Source organism: Pantherophis guttatus, chromosome 1, assembly GCF_059756535.1.
Source record: "Pantherophis guttatus breed Tessera chromosome 1, ASM5975653v1, whole genome shotgun sequence".
NCBI lineage: Eukaryota > Metazoa > Chordata > Lepidosauria > Squamata > Colubridae > Pantherophis > Pantherophis guttatus.
The window spans coordinates 304,787,053-304,808,812 of NC_142063.1; the positions used below are offsets into that span (position 1 = coordinate 304,787,053).

The 21,760-nt window shown below is 36.6% G+C and overlaps 1 protein-coding gene across 1 annotated transcript in view; it reads right to left on the reverse strand.

The window, feature by feature from the left end:
- SRBD1 (S1 RNA binding domain 1) overlaps positions 1-21,760 on the reverse strand; it is a 151,243-nt gene that overhangs the window by 108,476 nt on the left and 21,007 nt on the right. The window contains exons 10-14 of the mRNA XM_034427656.3: positions 20,510-20,613; positions 19,239-19,346; positions 17,266-17,423; positions 15,067-15,157; positions 13,651-13,758 (exon numbers count right to left, since the gene is read on the reverse strand). Of these exons, the coding sequence (XP_034283547.2) occupies positions 13,651-13,758; positions 15,067-15,157; positions 17,266-17,423; positions 19,239-19,346; positions 20,510-20,613 (569 nt within the window). The remainder of the gene's footprint in view (positions 1-13,650; positions 13,759-15,066; positions 15,158-17,265; positions 17,424-19,238; positions 19,347-20,509; positions 20,614-21,760) is intronic.

The following is a 21,760-nucleotide window of genomic DNA, read 5'->3' on the forward strand; positions in this document are numbered from 1 at the left end:
ATACATACATATATATATATATATATATATATATATAGCTTTATATATATTTTTTTAATAAATCTGCTGTTTTTTTCTTGTTCATGTTCTCTGTGTCACTTATTATATATAAATGCAGTTTTTCTGCATTTAACAGATATATGTACCATATACAGAAACAAAGTATACTACCACCCATGTAGTGGTAGGTTCCAAAATGATATTTTCACCTTTCTATAGAAGGCTAGTTTAAAAACAAACAAAAGACTTTGCAAAAATAATAATGTCACAAATCATCACAATATTTAATTGACTTAAACTTTATACATATCTATTTTCATTGTTTAAAATTTAATTAAACCAACATCAAAATATTTTTTTACTCTTCTTTGTCTTGGTCCTGCTTAGTTATGAGAATATATTGCTCCCCACATTATTAGTATATGTGCTGCCAAAGCGAGCACCCCGCATTATTAAACACTAAGTTTGCTAACTACAATCCAACTTCCAAATCACACTAAATGGTCAGAGTGGGGATAAAAAAGCATTGTATTATCAAAAAAGAACCACACAAATTGACTTTCCAACCATGCTTTTTAGGCTGTAGCTCAGACACTACAGAATGATTTTTTTCAAATACCCTTACTTATTATTTTTGGTCCTACAAGGAATAATAATGTATTAGATACTGTTCAGTTTAGGCAAAAAGATATATTCAAGTTCTTATCAAAAAAATCCATGAATAATGCATGGGACTTAATGGATGTATGTCTACACAGAGATATGAAGTGGGGTACCTGAAAATTCTGTCCTGGGTCCAGAACTTTCAACATGTTTAAACATGACTTGTATGAGGGGACAGAAGGGATGCTCAATAAATTTGCAGATGAAAGTAAGTTGGGTGTGTGTGGTGATTGTTAAAACCTCCAAAGACAGGACCTGGGTTGCAACAGCTCTTGATAGGCTTGTACAATGGACTTTATCCAAGAAAATGCAGTTTAGTAACAAGTAATGTAGATTCCTGCACTTAGGTAGGAAAAATCAGGTGTACACGTACAAAATAAGCACCTGGTTTAGTTGGATTTGTGAGAAAGATCTAGTATCTAGTATACCACATAGTATTAAACACGAGCCAGCAGTACACTGCAGCTGCCAACAGAGCAAATGCAATGTTGAGCTAAATCAATTGAAATATAAGTTTCAGATTGTAGGAAATTACAGTTCTGCTCTATACTGCATTGGTCAGATTATACCCGGAATACTGTGTGTACTTTTGGTTGCCACAACATAAGAAGAATGCCAAGGAACAGGAAAAAGAAGAGCAAAGACATGGTAAATAGTTTGGAGGTAAAATCTTATGAAAAATAGTTAAAGGAACTGGATATGTTTAGCCTAAAAAAAGAGAAGTCTAAGGACAGATATGATCGCAATCTTCTAGTGCTTCTCACAGAGAAGATATGGATTCATTCTCTATAATGCCTCAGCCTAGGGCAAGAACCAATGTCTGGAAGCTTTTCAAAGAAAGATCTGAAGCTAAATAAGTAGTTAATTTAAACTAGGTAGTAATTGATCATAATAAACTGTTTAGCAGCAAAATACTTGCCTCCTGGAATAGTGGATGCTTAATCACCAAAGTTTTCAAACAAAGGTTTTATAGACATTTGTCTAGGATGGTCTAATTCCTGCTCAGGGCAGTGCTAGAAGACCTCCAAGGTACCTTCTATCCCTAATGATTCTATGATTCTATAATGTATCATAAGCAAAACATCTTCCAATATAACATTAAGCAAATAAAATAGTATATTCAGATAAACTGGTTTTTTGAAAAGAAACAGAAAGCAAAGCAATTAACAATATTAAAAAACCCAAAACAAATAACAAAAACAAAAACAAAATTTAAATATTTGAACCATCATTGGCTTAAAGAAACAATAAACAAGCTGCAGTCCTTCACAAGGATTTGCATTATCTCTCTTCATTGCACCAAGAGGAATAGCAAGCTTGCTCTGCAGGTCTAAAATATGCCCTGCATAATTGATCTGTTGCTTTTAAGTGTTAAAGAAGCCATAGCAACTGTCAAGCAGTTTTCAAATTCTTGTTATGTACAAAGCATAAATTTACAGAATGAGTGATGCTGACATTGTATGTTTTTGTTTTAATAGTTCACTGATTGTTAACCAGTAACAGCCATGCTCCACATGGGATATTCATGCGAGACTGTAGCCAGAGTGAAATCAGTTTCTCATCTCTTCCAGGCGTGAGAGAAAGCACAATGGGCACCTTATACAATGATATATAATTTTCAGCTCAGAAAATAATATTGTGCCTTAACAAACTGAGATATGAATCCATTTCTCCAAGTCTCCAAATTTACAGCTACTCTTTTCATATGGGTCATTATTAAAAATGAAATTGAAGCTTTTAGTTAACCATAATTTTTCTCTTCCTCAAAAATAGGTCAGCCATGATATTTTAATTTCAAACCATGATAGAAGCTATTTGGTTTTATTTTTGGCCTCTCTTTGAAGAAAAGAGGAAAGGAACTGCAAGGTCTAATAAAAAGCTCATTCATAATATTCTTATGAAGTTAGCTTATTAAGTTGTAACATGACTATTACAAAAACATTACAGGATTTCATTGACTCCATTCTTCTTTTAAGAAACAGTGTAATAAAACAACAGTTTTCACACTGTTAATTATTTATTCTCAGACAAATAAGTGGAAACAGCAGAACAATTTTAGTACTATTATCAAACTAAACCTCTCCCTTAAGTTCTCCAGCTCTACCACATAAAAACAAACTGTGCAACTGTGACACTGGAATCCTTTATCCATTCATCTATGAACCATGCCCTCAGCATGTATTTGTAAAGAGAAGAACGGTCAGATATCTGTCTTCATCTTGTAAGAAAGGGGTGCAAATGGCAGGTGTCACAGAGCATTAGCTTCACATGTGGTGCTCAGAGGCAGAAAAACCACCAGCAGTATGTGGCCGTGTCAGAATGGCACACTGGTTGCTGTACAAATACATATCTGAAAAGAGCAAATCTCAGGATCTGTTAAATCAGTTGGGGCCAGATGCTGTTATCATAACAAAGCTGGTTCTGGCAATGCTTCTTCCAAAAGAATCTGCGAAATAAAGTTCTGGTGTTATAACTTTAAAATGTGATATTTAGTAGGGCTATGCGAATCCTTTGAAAGAGGAAATCTGTAATGTGAAGAAGTGTCTTTTTTTCAGGCTCACGCAAAAAGTTTGAAAGTTGCTCCTGGCTATCTCCACTTGCACATTTTTATCAGCAAAGCTAAGTAAGTGGCTCTGCCTATACACATAGGGACAATTTCCTAAAGAACCACACCAGCCTGGAAAAAACACCATTGTTTTAATAATTTGAAAACAGGTGCTGCATAGATGCTCCCATGCATATCTCTCTCTCTCTCTCTCTCTCTCTCTGTGTGTGTGTGTGTGTGTGTGTGTTTAATTCTTGTATGCTTCATTAATTTCTATATTGTAGTGCTTAAATTCTTCTGAGATATGCAGTATGCATTTTGCATTTCACATTCTTTTGCTTACTGAATACTAGAAAGACAATATAATAGCTCTTTTATTGCTTACAGCATGTGTATACCACTGATTTTCTTTTTTAAAAAAATCTGTCTCATAAAAATATTGCTGTTTAGTTATAGGCAGTAATGGGACTGAGCATATTCAGTCAATATATTTAACAGTCAGCAGAACAGCAATTGAATACCAGGCTCAAAATTCAAATTGCATCTTCAGCTAGAATATATCACTGTAAAGCTGAAGAAAAAGAAAATAACACTGAAGCTTACATCAATAGACAGCTAACTGATGGACAGCCAACTTCTAAGCACATATTTATAAAATACTTGCTTAAAGCAGAACTTGAAGCACTTCTCATCAACCTGATAGACAACCTATTGTCACCACCTCCCCATCACCCTAATTTTAGATACATGGATCTTATGAAAAGCTCTGAAAATATGCAGCATCTTTTCTTGTCTTCTCTGCTATTGCTCATTGTTGTATCATTGTCACAATACCAAATATTTTTCCCAGTTACATATGCTCAGCATCTGTCATGATAGATCCAGATTTGAATCCAAACTGGCCCCAAATATCAGGTAATCTGAGAATTCTTACTGCCCTGATTTCTAAGACACAATAGCAGAGATATAACCTTGCTTTGGGATATTCATATTAAAGCAATGTTAAATTAGCCCAGGGTGTTTCAATGACATCATACATTTACAGTAATCGGGTAGATCTTCAGACATTCTTTTAAGACAGTTTAGGAAATGACATACACGAGGCATAAGCAGATATGCCTGGGAATAGAACAATGCCATATTGAGCTTAATCAGCCACTCCACCCCCACCAAAACGTGACATGTGAAATCCATAATTAGGATCCCCACATTTCTGTTTATTTATTTTTTTAATTTACTGTCTTGCAGTCAAGCAGAATTGATTTTAGGTAGGTCATTTGATTTCTCCCTATGCCCTCTCAAATTTAAGTATCTTTTCCCTATTGTTTCACTTATAGAAAACAGCAACACTACAAGAGATTTAGACTAGAGAACTGGATTGGAAGAAAAATATTAATACCCAGCATAGTCCAACATAACATAACATAACATAACATAACATAACATAACATAACATAACATAACATAACATAACATAACATAACATCACATCACATCACATCACATCACATCACAACACAACACAACACAACACAACACAACACAACACAACACAACACAACACAACACAACATCAGCCAGGGACCATGAACTCCAAACAGGCACATTACTGAGGGTGATACTTATCCACCCCCCATTTTCCCACATGGCTAAATTGGCCTACATCATGGCATTACTTGGAGAACTGTAAGAAATTTATAATGGTGATCAGGCATCACGGAGGATCACTTTTGTGAATCTTTTAAAGCTGAGGCAAGCTGTAATTGGTTATTTCTTCAGATTTTTAAAACAACTACATGGAAATAGTAATTTAAAAAATTCCCATGTCACATTTACTTAAAACATATATGTCCTTTTTGATGCAAAAAGAGAAAATTCCAAAAACAGATTGAAATATAAGGCACAGACTGATGCAAACCAAAGTATTATTTAATAAATTTATAAGACTATCCAACTCTATTATGACCTGGAGGAAGAGCCAAAGACACTTTAGATTTAGATTTTATCCCCACCCTCATCCCAAAGCAATCTCTATTATGTCTATAGCTGTATGCAACCTTCTATCACCCTGATATTTACCAAGGGTTTTCAGATACTTAACCAGCATATCTAATTCTGGGAAATTTGTTATAGCAATATAAGTGGAGAGTGCCAGGTTGTGGGAAGTTGACCTCATATTTGATTTACACATTATAAAAATAATTTTGGTATAGCAGCATTTTTTAAAAAATAATAAATCTTGCAGTGAAGCAGCTACCAGCCAAAAAGCAACTGCTAAAGGGCACTACTCAATTCCTATATATGAGCTACTTAACTACATTGTGAAATAAGTAAAAAGCCTCTATATTTCTTACAGTACATACACACTTTCAAATAGCCTAAAGGTGCTTTTTTCAAGAGGCAGCTGGACTTTCTGTTTTTTCTTTGAAGACATTTTGCTTCTCATCCAAGAAGCTTCTTCAGCTCTGATTGGATGGTGGGAGAGCCAGAGTTGAAGAAGCTTCTTGGATGAAAAGCGAAACATCTTCAAAGAAAAACCAGAAAGTCCAATTGTCTTTTGAAAAAGTACCTTTGGGACAACCATGAACTGGATGACGGCAAATCTCCATAGACTTTCAAATAGCCTGGTATGTGAAATCTTTTAAGAATAGCACATTAAGTTCTCTGCATCATGTCACACACAGAATTTCTACTTCAATAGTATACATTTCAAGACGATGCTTTTTGAAAATCTGGATCGCACATAAAATGTTTATTTGTACATGTAACAAGTAAAAATTAAAAAAACTCAATTTGCAAAGCTCTGATTGCTTCTGATGTCAGCCAAAATAAATTTGATATTAATCAAGCAGCTCAAAGCATGCCCAAAGAACTTCCACCATATGTAGAAATCAATGATGGTCCAGGTACATGGTATTAATGCATTTTTACCATTTCATCAGAAATCTATTGATGAACATCATCCCCCCCTCCCAGGGGTGAAATCTAAATTTTTTTGCTACCGGTTCTGTGGGTGTGGCTTAATTAGTGGGCGTGGCTTGATGGTAAGGTGACTGGGAGGGTGTGGCTTGTTGGTAAGGTGGGCGTGGCCAAATGTCACTTCTTTGCCCTTTTTTAACCTACAAAACACAACACAACACAACTGGTTCACCCACAATGTAAAAGCAGCTGTGCTAGACCCAAAATGGCCCCTGCAACAAGCAGGAACCTCACACAGCCACAAAAAGCCCCCCCCAAAAACAACTTTCACACTTTACACACACACAACATAACACAACACAACTTGCTCACCCACAATGTAAAAGCAGCTGTGCTAGACCCAAAATGGCCCCTGCAACAAGCAGGAACCTCACACAGCCACAAAAAGCCCAAAAAACCAACTTTCACAGTTGTAGTTACTGAAACACTACAGAAACACACTAAATCTCAGAAAGCTGCACAAATATTATTTTATTTTATTTTTATTTTTATATAAAACCAGCTAAATTTAAAACTTCCTAAACTTTAAATGGCTAGGTCTAAAAAAAGAACAACTAAAAAAAACCCCAATTAACTATTTTTTTAAAGCTCCCAAAGGGGAAAAAAACTTACCCAATAGAACAGGGGTCTCCAACCTTGGCAACTTTAAGACTTGTAGACTTCAACTCCCAGAATTCCTCAGCCAGCTTTGCTTTGCTGGCTGAGGAATTCTGGGAGTTGAAGTCCACAACTCCCTGCCTGCTTGATTGCAGGCAGGGAGATTCAGTTGCTTGCTGATGCAATTGATTGCAGGGATTACAGCAAGGCATTGCGACCAGCAGCTAAGGTAAGCAAGCTGAGGGGGGGGAGGGGGAGGGATCGTCAGAGCCATTTAAAAGGAAAAAAGTTTTTTTCTTTTACATGGCTCTGGCGATCCAAGCTGAGTTGCCTGATTAGCAGGCAACTCATCTGGGATCATCAGAGCTTGGCTGGTCAGAGCCATTTAAAAGAAAAAAAAGGCTCTGATGATCGTGCGGCTCAACTGGGCATGGGGGACGGAGGCAGGGAGTTTTGCTACCGGTTCTCCAAACTGCCCGCCGCCATCGCTACCTACTCGCCTGAGCCGGTCCAAACTGGGAGCATTTCACCCCTGCCCCCTCCACTCCAAAAAACATGGTAGAACAGAAAATCCTAGTCTTGCTCAATTGTATAATATGGCCACAATCAATCAGCATCACTGTGTGGTGGCAGATTAGTTAGAATGCAGTATTGCAGGTTAAATCACTGCTCACTGCCAGGAGTTCAATTCTCACTGGGCTCAACAATCTGAGTCCTCATTTTACCAATCTCAGAAAGAGTGAAGGCTGAGTCAATCTTGAGGCTAGTGAGATTCGAACTGTCAAATTGCAGGCAGCCGGCAGGCAGCAGAAGTAGCCTGCAGTACTGCATTCTAACCACTGTGCCACTGCGGCTCTTATGATATTGATATTGCAATCATTATCATTATCATAGAGACTTGGGCCCTTAGTCTCAAATTCGACACTCAAGTAAAATACAGTCCCCACATCCTTCCTCATCTATTTTTTGTCTTACTAATGTAAAACATTTAATAAACTAAGGTATGTAACTGACTTTTCACTGATGGTACCCATTTAATAGAAAGTTCTTTGTAGTAGGTCAACTATTTAAAACATTTTTGATTGCCCAACTCCACAAAAGTGATTTCAAGCAGTTTACAAAAAAAAACCTAATAAAAAAACACAAAACCATAATATATGAACTTATAAAAATAGTTAAGCAATAAAATAATACAGTGGCAATCCAAACATAAATAACATCATCATCCAATCAGGGCTCCAACATATCACAGTCAGCCCTACAACATTGACGTAATCAGGAAACTGACTTCACCAGAAGACTAGCTACAGTTGTTCCAGAATGCAGTAGTACAGGTTGCTATGGACACTTCCTCCTATGTCTATATGACACCAGCATTCTGCAAGCTACACAAGAAAGACTATGCTTTCTTGAGATAGGTTATAGTGACAGAATCTTGAAAATCTGTGTTTTTCTTCCCTCCCACTTATACCCCCACTAGTCAGGGAGGCATCAATCTTGAGCTTCTTATATTTTCCTCAGCTTAAAGCCTATTTCAATATCTGTTGCTAAGCTAACAACTTTCTGGTCTAAGATCATCTCCATGGCTCACCACACTGACCCCAAGACAGCAAGGTTATCAATAGGCTTTCTAAAGAGAAAAGGGTTGAGGCCAACATATATTAGGATGAAGGTAATTCCATAAATTAGGGTCTGCCCCTCCTGGTTACAAGAGTGCATTGTTTCAATAATGGAAGTTGCCTTCTTTATCACAGTGTATAGGTCCTCTGAAGAGGTGGTCTTCAAGTAACTGATTGTATGTAGGGTTTTAAAGGAGGTAACCCACACCTATCCAGAAGCCAATTAAGATCTAGTGCACCTTGCAGAATGGTGGTATCACAGAGACATAGCAAGAAGTGGCCATAGCAACGTGTGCTGCTGCATTCTGGAACAACTGTAGCTTCTGGATGGTCTTTAAGGGCAGCCACCATATAGACATACTACAGTAATCTAATTGGGAGGTGACTAAAGTGGGAATGACTATGAGCAGGCATACAAATTCCTGCACAATGAAATGGGCACAACTGGCATACTGAATTGTACAAAGGACCCCTTGGCCATAGCTACCACCTGAATATCAAGTAGTTGTGAATCAGTTCTGGGACCCAAGGAACTCAAAACATACAGCTGTTAGCAGGACTGAAGCCCAGCGTTGTTGTTTTTTAATCTTGTGCCACTTTTAATTTGATTTTATTTCTTTATTTCTATATATGCAAAGGTTTTGTTGCGGTTGCTTTTTTCATATATACTTTTAAATAACTAGGCTGAAAGGAAAAGAATGGTGAATGTTCTTTTTAATAGCTCTAACTCTGAACAGAGATAAGGTGGGGATGCACCTTATCATGCAAGGTTGAAAAATATTCCAAAATGTCCTAAATACCGGTAAGCAAAATCTGTATTTAAAATATGCTGACATTTATAACAGGGGCTCCGACCCCCAGGCCACAGTCAGGTACCAGGAACTGGGCTGCACAGCTGGAATTGAGCGGCAGGTTAGCAAGCGAAACCAAAACCATTCCCCCTGATCTGTGGAAAAATTGTCCGCCATGAAACCGGACCCTGGTGCCAGTGGTCCTTGGGGACCACTGATTTATAATAATCTATTTCCAGTTAAAAAAATCTTACTAATACATTTATTTAATTGCCCATTTTTGTACATCTAATTTTAACATGGCTTCCCACAAAAGGACAAATAATGTTGACTGCAACACCTACCGGATATTTACTGTGAAGTAAATCTTAGGCTGCAATCTCATACACACTTACTTGCAAGTAAGTCCCATTAAATTCAGTGGAGTTCATTTCTAGGCAACGATAAAGAGACTCTTAATAAATTTTCCTCATAATTTTGAAAATGTCAAAAAAAACCCCTCTACCCTTCGATCCTTTTATACTTCCAACCAAACATGAAACAAACTGATTTAGTTGTAGCAAGCAAAAGCTTGTAAAAGAATATAAGACAGCTGAAATATTTGACAGACATCATTAAACGCCAGGGGATTTGTATCAGCCATTTTACTTTAAAAGGAGCTTTGAAGTTGGCTATCTTTCATGTATTTCTTTCATGGTACATTAACAAAGAAAACTGAGCGGACGTAAATCAAGTCCCAAGGTCACCTCTAGAGTTACAGCACCCTGGGTACCTGATGAATTAAGAATTAATGCCGCATGAGTAGCAAACATAATGAAAACTATGGGCTGTTAACCAATCTAGTTTTACAAGTGGATCTGAACCCTTTTTATCTGCAACCAGAGCAAAGACCTCTTAATCCCTCCCACCATGGTCTTGAAATATAATTATCATAATGTGAACCTAAATGTTAAGTTGCCCTTCAAACGGAGAGAGTGCTGTGAAGCAGAAAAGTAAAGGTAATTAGGCGAGGTGAAATACTAGATATATTATAGAGGAAGCAAGAGGACTCGAAAGTGGCATTTCTTAAAAAATCCAGAGAGAATAAGGCAGATCTTCAGCAACATAGCACGCATTAGAGTCAAAATGGGTGCATAAAGGTTTACACAGGAAACTATGAAATGTCGAAGAATTAGAATATTAAACCAAAATGTTCTCAAATGAAAAGCCACGCATGAATGCCAAGAAACAACCCCATTAGGAAAGCCCAAAGCATTTATTATTGATATTCGTGTTGCTTCAGCAATTGAATACAGTTTATTGGAAATTAGATCTCAGGTACAGTTTGCTTAACTTTGGCAACATGATCAATAGCTGCCCATTTCTAGAGAAGTGGGGGGTTGGGAGGAAAAGGAGGTTTGATCAAAATTTTAAAATTAACAGCACAACAAAAATAATCTCAAATTAGAAAAGATGGCAGGAAAACCAGCTACAAGGTCTTTCCCTAGGCCTTAGGCTTTGATGGGCACCACGCTCCCATAGGATTTAACAGCTATCTAGACTGTTCATCTGTTTGTATACTATTCTTTTCTTGTTTTAGTATTTAAGTTTGTATGATGTCCAGAGTAGAAGAGTCCTCTTCTAAATAAATATATAAATATTCTGTTTTAAGTTCTGCAATTTTTAACCTTACATAATTTAATTTTTATAAGTGTAAATAGGATATATAAGTCACTCAGGGTCTGGCACATAAGCCTATAAGCAAACAGAGACGGGACTCCCCTGTTTAGTAATTTTTATATATTTGTTTTGTGAATTTTTTGTAGTTATTTTTGTACTTTTAAATTGGGGTATTTTAAATTTTCGGGGTTTTAAACCGGGCCAAATCTATTTAATTATTTTAATTTTTAATCATTGTTGTCTTGTATTTTTAAATTGGCTGTACACCGCCCTGAGTCCTTCGGGAGAAGGGCGGTATAGAAATAAAATTATTATTATTATTATTATTATTACTTGAATTATTTTTTGTACTCTGCTGTTTTTACGTTATTTGTTGTTGAAAGATGTCCAGAATCATAGAACATACAAATGGAATAAATAAACAAATAAATGCACTTCAACATTGTTTTAATCACTTACAAGCCAAGAAAAATATTTTAAAAATGCACCATAGAAACCACACTTATTAAGCACTCATATGTTAAAGAAAAATGTAGAAATAAAATACTAAAAAAAGAGAGAAGAAACCATTGAGTGTATGTAGGAAGAAACTTAATATCTTTTAAGGGATTTACAAATCATGGTACATATGATTCATTGTTATTTAAAATAAATATTTATACATAATTATTTATTTTAGACTGTAAATCTAGACTCATCTATCTAAGAATGTCCACTGAGATCAATGGGAGCTAATTCAGAACATATATGCAAAGGGGAGGTAGATGTTTGTGACTAATGCCGCCACAAATTTCAGTATACACAACAAGGATTATGGGATTAATAATTTAAGGTATCTTGAAAGCACAGAGTGCCATCATAAACATTCAACTTTCTATTTTTTAAAAAATTGCATTTGATCTTTACAGTAACCTTGCCTGCTTCCCCCTAGTCTTTTTCTTAACCATAGTGTCAAAAGCTTTACATCTATTTTTTAGTGACACATACTTTATTATTAAGCTCAGAACCTTAAAACTATTAACAATTATGAAAACCAGATTCATAAACTAAGAATTTAGCTTATATCAAACAAATGAAAGAAATGAAAGCAAGAAAGTTTGTACGTCACTTTTCCTCTGCTAGCATCGGCGTTATCTCTTGCCCTTCGAGAAAGTACAGGCAAGAAACACAACAATGAATACTAACTCTTATCTTTATTATAAACTTACATCAGCGGTGAAATCCTCTGAAGTCTACTACCGATTCTGTGAGACTGCTACAGAGTATGTGCTTTGCGCGCGCATGAGCACCTGAGGCGCACCCGCGCAACACTAAAAAAGGAATATTTTGAAGCCTTCTGAGTCTGCAAAGGTAAGTAGAACAGCGAGGGAAGGGAAATCCACTGTGCCATGCGATTTAGATTAGCTAGAAAGCAGGAAATCCAACGATTCTAGCTAATATAAATCATGCGTCACAGCTGATCGTCGCCCAGCTGATCGTCGGAAATATCGATTCGCCCAAACCAGTAGCATTTCTTACTATTGGTTCAGGAGAACTAGTAACATTTCACCCCGGCTTACATTAACAGAATCTTGCAAGACTGAAAATATTTCTCCTCTCCTTTCCTTTCTTCAAGTCAACTCTGACTCCTGACAACTGCCTGGACAAGTCCCTGCAGTTTTCTTGGAAAGGTTTTTTAGAAGTGGTTTGCGCCATTGCCTTTTTCCGAGGACTGAGACAGAATGTCTGGTCCACAGTCACCCAGCTGATTTCATGCTAAAACAGGACAACAAGCCAGAGTCTCCCAATTTCTAGCCTGATGCCTTAACCTTTACACCAAACTAACTCTCCCTCCTCTTCTTTTGCTCTTTGGAAAGTTAGGGAGGGGGCCTTCTGAAATGCTTCCTATACTCCCTTTCCTTCTATGGGCTGAGACATCCTTTACATGCCAAATATCCATTGTGCAAGTCTTACTCCTTTTTGGGTTCCAGCACTACAAGGTGAGAATAATATCAGGAAGTTGGGGGGGGGAGCAAACATTCTAGTAGGGGTATCATCAACACTAGACACTCTGTAGAAAACACAATAATCACCATCAATGCCTGCGATAGCTGCTTTTTTTTTCCCTCTCTGATTCGAAGAGAAACTAAATTCTGCCATGTCTTACTCTGGAATAAGGGAGAAATGCTGACAATAGTTGGTAGGGCTACTTTAATAAATCTCTCCCAAAATCTAAGGAGATCCACCAAATAGCATCACCAAATATAGCCTTTGTGCTATCCTACACTGTCTGTAATACAGTACATCCTAAAAACAAACAAACATAGACTTTATATTTAACTTTATCTTAATATGAATTTTGTATAAACAACCTCTTTATTTGGCCATTTCAAAAGTCACAAGAAATGTACATTTTTTCAAAGTCTTTTAATAAAATAGATATTTCAAAAAGCATGAGAAAGAAAAAAACCAGCCTGATTTGGTATTATTTACACATACATTTATCTTTAAACATAAAGAATGTGTCCATACATTTGCCAGAATTGTTTGTGTTCAGTATGTTATAGAAACTGACCCATTGTTATGTGAATCAAGGGGATGCCTTATTTTGGTGTAATTGTCTAGCTGTGGCATGTTATATGAGTACAAGAATGGTATTTTATTTACCTGGGATTATGGGTTAGATCTGAAAACAGCCCAGTGGAGTAGATGGTGATATGATATGTAAAGTATTTATCATCCTAAAACATTTCTATAAAAACAAATTCTACTGGACTCTAATGAAAATAATGAAATACAATTTTATGTATTTTCTTACCAGTAAGTGACATCCAAAGGTGCAAAGTATTTCTTCATAATTAAGTCAGCAAAGTAAGCTTCGGTTTCCCTACAAGCTGTTCCATTGCCAATCACAATAGTGACACAGCTTTTAGGAGAGGGAGGGAGGGAGGGAGAGAAAGAAATAGCATTTAAAATTAAGGTCATCTAAGGCCATCACATCCTCCATCTTCCATGTTTGTTTCCCTTCCCACAGAACCTTTTCCTATCTAATATGGAAAAGGAAATCTGCTTCCCTTAAAAAATATGGAGACTTTGCATTCTTCCAAAAGGAGTTTTATGTACTTTTTCCTTTTCTCATCAAAGTACTGATAGAAGTAATACCAGGGGTGAAATGCTCCCGGTTCGGACTGGATCGCCCGATCTGGTTGTGATGGCGGCGGGTGGTTCGGAGAACCGATAGCAAAAATCCCTGCGCCCCCCCCCCCCTCAATGCCCAGCTGAGCCGCGCGATCATCAGAAAAGCATTTTTTCTACAACCTCTTCGGCCGAAAAAATGCTTTTAGAAGTAAAAAAAAAGCCTCTGATGATCATGCGGCTCAGCTGGGATCGTCAGAGGCTTTTAAAAGCATTTTTTTCTGCAACCTCTTCGGCTGAAGAGGTTGTAGAAAAAATGCTTTTAAAAGTAAAAAGAAAAAAGTTGGCCACACCCACCCAGTCACATTACCCCACCACCAAGCCATGCCCACAGAACTGGTAGTAACAAATTTTAGGTTTCACCCCTGAGTAATACACAAGTGAGGAAGGTATGAGACATACATGTATGAGCATGCAATGGGAATGAAATCCAAATGCACTTACATCTATTCTTGACACTTCACATTAAAGATAAAGTAGCTAGTAGTTGACCACAGACCTAATACATGTTGCAGGTGAACTCCTGCAACTAGAAGCTGCTTTGTTAATATGGGGAGGGATGGGGAATTTACATTATAGAGAAGGAGGTGGAATATGAGACCTGCTACTCTCTTAACCAGAGATACCAAATGTGTTCTACCTGGTTAGGCCCCAAATTAATGGAGCAATTTGAAAACATTTCTGCTTTGATGTAGGGAGGAAATGTAGTACCTCCTTTACAAAGGACCAAACTCACTATTCTGGTTCAAATGAAATATAAACAGGTCTTTTGCCTTCATCTATAATCCCGTCTCTCTTTCATTTGTGGCATTCCTGAACTATATACAGAAGGCTCTAACTAAACTTTTACCATTTTGTTTCCTCTGGGAAATGAGCACAGCCTGACAGGAACAGTAGCCCTCATTACCTCATTTAACACATTTATATTCTTCCAAATATTCCTATAAAAATTCTAAAATATCGAGAGCAACCTAATTTGTCATCTATGCTGCTGATCAACAGTAAAACCTACTGAAAAGCAACATTAAGAAGAACATACTTGTGATCCAACAAAAGTTTCCGGATCTTCTCAGCTTCATGGATTCCTTTACCAGAATGCAAATACACAATATCTGTATGGAGTATCTGACCTAAGGTGAGAATAAGAGAGGTACATTTATTTTCCTAGGATCAAGTAGCAACTATGGTTGAACATGGCAGGAACAAACCTCAAGAAGCCTTGGGCATCTATGTTCCCCAGTTCCCACCTCCCACTTTATTATTCAATCAATCAAAAGCAATAAAAGAATTTATATCACTATCCTCAACCAAAGCCATACAGATGAATTTAATGGGAGTTGGCATTTTATCATCAAGGTACCAAGTTTTTGTTCAAGTGTTGTGTTGTTTGATATTTTTACCCAGGTATTACCAAGGGTGTTATCTAGCCAACTCATCCAGTTGTATGTATTTATTTATATTAGATTAGATTTATATCCTGTTTTTACTATGTACAACTAAATGTGATATACATAATAAGGGCTTTTCGTCTCTTATTTTCCCCTCAATAACAGCCCTGTAGGGTGAATTAAGCAGAGAGAGAGAGAGAGACTGTTCCAAATTCACCAGTCTGGCTTTCCTGATAACCAGAGTTGAAACATGTGAGTTTAGCAACAATTGTATTGAAAATACAAAAATATGACTGAAACATTTAACATGTACTCATTTCTTTGAAGTAATGTGCAATGACTGTGGATTATGCATGAAAATTTCTCCCAATATTTTATGGATACATATACCTGTTTAGCTCAGTAGAAGCTGAGGAAAATGACTGAGTAGCATCAACAGGGAGGTATTCTCTACAGAAGTGTGGCCACTTAGTTTTAGGACTGCAGCCAATGCCTCTTCAACTAATAAAATCTTTTGAATTGTTTTAATTATTTGATTGTTTACAATGCCAGCGATATTAGAAAAGGGAGGAGTTCAATAAGGAAGACATTCTTCTCATGCTTTACCATCTACATCCAGTGGGTATCAAACTGTTTTTTGTGTGTGTGTCTTCAGTTTTCTGAGAAAAGCAATGGGAACATTTTTCTAACCTTTTATTTTCAAGAAATGTTATCCAGCTTTATGTGCAAGATGTTGTCCATCAGTCTTTCATTTGAAAATCATGCCATTTCTCAAGAGTTTCAATTTAGTTAGATGTTATTATTTAGAGATGAGTCCTGAATTTGTGATATTGAGGTGATAAGACCTCAATAGGCCAAGGCCAAACTTATTTGATTTTTTTTTTGTGACACTACAGGTTTTAAGAATCCCTGCTACTAATACTGTTCTAAATCACATTTTTTGTTGAAATTATTCAAGTTTTAAAAAATATTAATTGTTGTTTTATTTAATTTATATGGCTGCCTAATTCACTAAAGCAATTCTAGGCAGCTAATATGAAATGCTAACAACAATAATAGAAATAAAAACAAATATATATTCTAACTATCAAACACATCATACTACCTCTCAAGATGGGCAGAGCTAATATCCAGGCTGAAATGCCAAGGGGGAAAAGAAGGCTTCTAATGCCTTCTTTAAGACTAGCAGGGTCAAAACTCCTGTCAAATACCACAAGTTGTTGTATTATGCTTAACAACTTTGATATTTCTCATTTGGAAAAGCAAACATGAAGAAATACCATTGGAACCACTTGGTGCCTAAATATGCATTTTTCAAATATATTGCATATGCTTTCATTCTGTTCCAGGAAGGCAGCCCAGCTGGTAAAAATGCTGGGAGTAAGTAGTAATTATGATTATTCATTGGTTTCTGCTACAGAATGAATTAAGAAGGGGCGCAGACCTTTCTCCCAGTAACAATGAGAGATGCCTGTCTGACTCAAGCTTCCATTTGCTGGTAGATTCATGAGCAAAGCTTTTGTATTGACAATTTCATTATAAAAAAAAGGGGGGGGAGATAAGTCTTCATCTGTTATCAAACTCTTTTTATCTCAAGAAGTTTACAATAGCCACATTTACTGAGTATCATTCAATACATCTCTTTAACATGTGGTGCAGGTCTAAAAATTGTCAGTTTTAATATGGATAGCCTTAGTGTATTATATTTAGTTTCCCATATCAAAGATATGTTTCTATGTGTGAATGGAAGATGCCAGGTTCAAATAAATCTGGAGAACATCAGTTGAAGAAAGATGTTTTCTATCCTATATGAAAAGTAGCACCTCTCTCAGATGGCACAGAAGACTTACTGGTTGGTGAAATAATTGCTAGTTTGCAGCCATGTTTATACCCAGGATCAACTCCCATCAATGTTCTCCCTCTCACAGGGCTTGTTAGAAGCAACTGACGAAGATTCCTTCCAAACATCATTACTGATTCCTTTTCAGCATCTGAAGTTAGTTTTGACCTGATAAGGGAGCAAAAAAGTCTAGTTTTTCATAAATATGCAAAATTGTATTTTTTTATTTTCACTGAAAAGTTCCTTGGCCATTTTCTCTGATTTTTTCTCTTAGTTTATTTCATAAACAAATATACCTAGACATATTCATATGAGAGACATTTGATTCTTGAACTGGACTCAAATGAAGCTTTATTTTAATTTCCGCCTATTTGGGAGAAGGATTCACAAAAACATCTGTGTCCATAAATGTATTTTGAATTTACATGTTTGAACCTGAAATCACAATTTAGTCCTACAATATCAAAAATTGCAATTTCAGCTAGCAAAGGAAATCATTACATTGTCACTGATAAAACAGAATGGCTTCCTACTCTGTAGTCATTACATAGCAAAGTTGAGCCCAATATTATGCCAATTAGATTGTTAATCTAAGAATGAAAAATGACAGACACAAAGATATTTATAGCAGGAGCAATTAGTCTCCCCACTTCTCTTAAAAGAAGTATGACAAATGGGATTAGATCGACATGATGGAGAGCACTACTGAAACAGCGATTGTGAAATGGATATAATGAAAACAATTTTAGCAGCTCAGCAGTCTGCATCAAGACCATTAGACCAATCTTACTCAATGACAGCAGAGGAGAAAAAAATACACAGTATGGCATGATCATTAAAAATATAAGCAAATTGCAGTTTGGATATGCAAACTGTCAACTTTCCCCAAATCTAAAATGCATTTTCCATTTCCACTTTCCTCTTTACCCTTTGCACTACCAAGAAAAAAACGTCTTCAGCTTGCCAAAGCTTGAAATTCTTAGTATCTGAAGAGCAAGGTATGAAGCTGTTCCTGGAAAAACAACATGTGTCAAAAATGCTTCTGCTATCTCAGTCCTAGATAAAGCTCCTTGGAAATAAATCCTATGGATAATGAACATTACCATGTAACTTTGAGTGTCTAGATAAACTTGGGGAAAGTATAACATATATCAATTTAGTATTGGTGAGAATACGGTATTATAGCAAAATCTGGATTAAATGGCTGATCAACAGACATATGGAAATTTGGTATGGTATCTCTCAGCATCTATTTCAAGGTCTCCTAAGTTAAAGTCAAACAGACAATACACCTTTGCATGGTTGCATGGACCACCAGTAATACACGGGATTGTCACTTTCAGTGAGAATGCATATGCATTCCAGTCAAAATGATCCAGCTTCAATTATTTTAAAATTAGAAAAATCCATATATGTAACAGGGGTGAAATCCAGCAGGTTCTGACAGATTCCGGAGAACCGGTAGCAGAAATTTTGAGCAGTTCGGAGAACTGGTAGAGGAAATTTTGAGTAGTTCGGAGAACTGGCAAATACCATCTCTGGCTGGCCCCAGAGTGGGGTGGGAATGGAGGTTTGCAATATCCTTCTCCTGGAGTGGGGTGGGAATGAAGATTTTGCAGTATCCTTCCCCTGCCATACCCACCAAGCCACACCATGCCCACCATGCCACACCACGCCCACCAAGCCACACCCACCGAACCAGTAGTAAAAAAATTTGGATTTCACCACTGATGTGTAAAGTTATCCAAAGCTCATAGCCAAGATGGCCATCTAGAAATTCCCATGTCAAAAGGAATTATGTCCCTGAACATCATTTTTGGAAGACAAGAGAGGGCTCCTATACCTTATTTACTGCTTGTGAGCATTTCATAAACATTTGGTTTAGCCCCAGCAAAAAACAGGATGCTAGATTTGCTAAGTTTGACTATTAAGGACTATTAAGTTTTTACTTACCCTTTTAATAATGAAGATATATTGCTTTACCTGAATTCTCTGCAGAGGAGGGGATAAATAAGACGTTTATATGAATCTTCTACTGAATAGCGCAGTAGTTCCATTAATTCAGGACTGGCAGAGGCTTTTGGTCTCCATCTGTAAATCAGATTTTTTTAAATCACTCTGGCAATCTTTTAAATCAAATCATGTCAAAAACAGCAATAACAATAGGTAGTAAACATGAATATGGCCGTGAGTTCTAGTTCTAATTTCTGCTAATTCAAGCATTCATTAGAAATTTTTTTACTAGATTTGAAAAACAATCCTTTTACACTTATTTCTCATTGGCCCAAAAGTCAACCTTAAAGAACAAAAAACATACATAAATAGTAAACCGGAGTGGGGGAAATAATTTGTCTATAAATGATATATCACATACAAATGTCAATGATTCAAGAACTAAGTTATATAAATATTCACAGAAGACCTAATAAATAATTAAAGAATAAGCAACATATAACTCAAAACCCCTAAGTAATTAGTGGAACTTCTTCCCTTAAAAAAGATAAATCTATGCGTTTACAGCCTAACTATACACCCCAGCATTTACAAAATTAAACCTTATAATTTTAAATTCTGAAATAATGTTTTCAGAACATCCATGTGACATCAAAAAAGTATCTAATTCTTGGCATTTTAATATTTGGTACAAGAATCAAGTAGATAAGAAATCTTATACAGAAAATGTGTATCTTGCCCCTATATTCACACGATCATATCTTGGGTGCTTGGCAATCAAGTCACTTTTACAACCCTTTGCAGTGTCCCACAGTTACATCGTTGCAATTAGTGATTTTTTTTGCCAATTACTGGTGTTTACTTTTGGCTTCTGGGGGAAAAAAATGCCCATTGAGGGAAATTGGATAACTGATGTATTCGCTTAACAACTGCTATGTTTGCTTAATGACTGCAGCATTTGCTTAATGACTGCCCCCAAAAATGCCCCCCCAAAATTGGGTGTGATCACATGATGCCTTGATTTACTACCACAAGAAGTTACAACTGTAATTTCAGGCTCCATTACACTTGTACATTGAGGACTACGTGTACACAGGCTAGAATTAATGATGGACAACTCTCTATTCCATGTGGGAAGCCAAAACCCCTACCATGCAGATAGCCAAAATACAATTGCCTAACCTCATCTTGAAAAACTCAAATTCAGATGAAATTTTAAAAAATGCATGCATTCAGTATGCTTCATTAATGAGAACAACAATAGAACATGGACATGAACATACTTATATCCCTCTACAAACCTTTCATTTACACACCACCTAGAAAATTCATTCTTCACTTCATCAGGAACGTTGACTTTTACTTTCAAGATTTTCAGATTCTCTCCTCGGTTAATAGCCAGAATCTAAATCCCAAATATGAACAGCGACAATTTATGACACGTAGAGATAGAGATATATACTGATAGATTGATAGCCAAAGGATTAAAAATATCAGCCAATCAATATTTCTAAATTCCAAATCCTATAAATCTGTATTACGAGAATAAACTAAAGAAAAATATTCATTTGGACCCAGATATGCTCAGTTATTGTTTCTCCCAGAACAAAATTGCAAAATAAAACTTAAAATAAAGATAAAGTATACATCTGAATTTGTATAGTACGGTGATGGCGAACCTTTTCAGCACCAAGTGGCCAAACTGGAATGTACGTGCATGTGCCGGCCAGCTGGTCTTTGGGTTTCTGGCACTTGCATGTGTGCTGGCCAGCTGGTCTTCGCACGTGCCAGAGCACCAGAAACCCAAAGACCAGCTTTCCGGTGTGTACATGCCTGTTTTTTGGCTGTTTCTGGCCGTTTTCACGCAATTTTGGGGGTTGTTTTTGGCCATTTTCCAGCTCTTTGGCACTCACGAAGACCATGTGTGCCGGAAGCCACAAGTTTTGCCATCACGGGTATAGTATGTATAAATGGCAGAATCCAGTTTTTCCTGGAATAAAGTCTGTAATGCTTAGATTACAGGCTTTCTATGAACATATATCCATGGCATAATTGCACCTGTTAATCCTAGGGATTAACTAGACATGGGGTGTTAAACTGGCAGCCCGCGGCCACACCCACTCCAGCTCCGCAAATGGGAAAAATGTTGTGAAAAGTCACAACAGCAACGTGACGCAGTGAGATCCTCAATCACACAATTAAAAAAAGAAGAAATCTCTAAATTGTGCATTCATTGACTTCAATATGAATTTTCCTTTTATACTTTTCTAGTCTTAATATTCAAATATTCATATCTCATGTTCGGCAGATACTTGAGCAAGCAAGATCAATCATATTCCCAAAAGCTGTACAGTGTTTCTTTCAACATATTTTGGTTCTTTTCCAGATATTTAGCTGATAAAGAATTTATCATTAATTTTCTTCTTAAATTTTGCACATGAGATCCTCTACAATACTGCATGTTCAAAGAAATGGATAAAATGTAATATGATTGAGAATCATATTTTACTAATTCTGTCAAGATTTTTTTCCCATTTTCCCTCAGAACAATC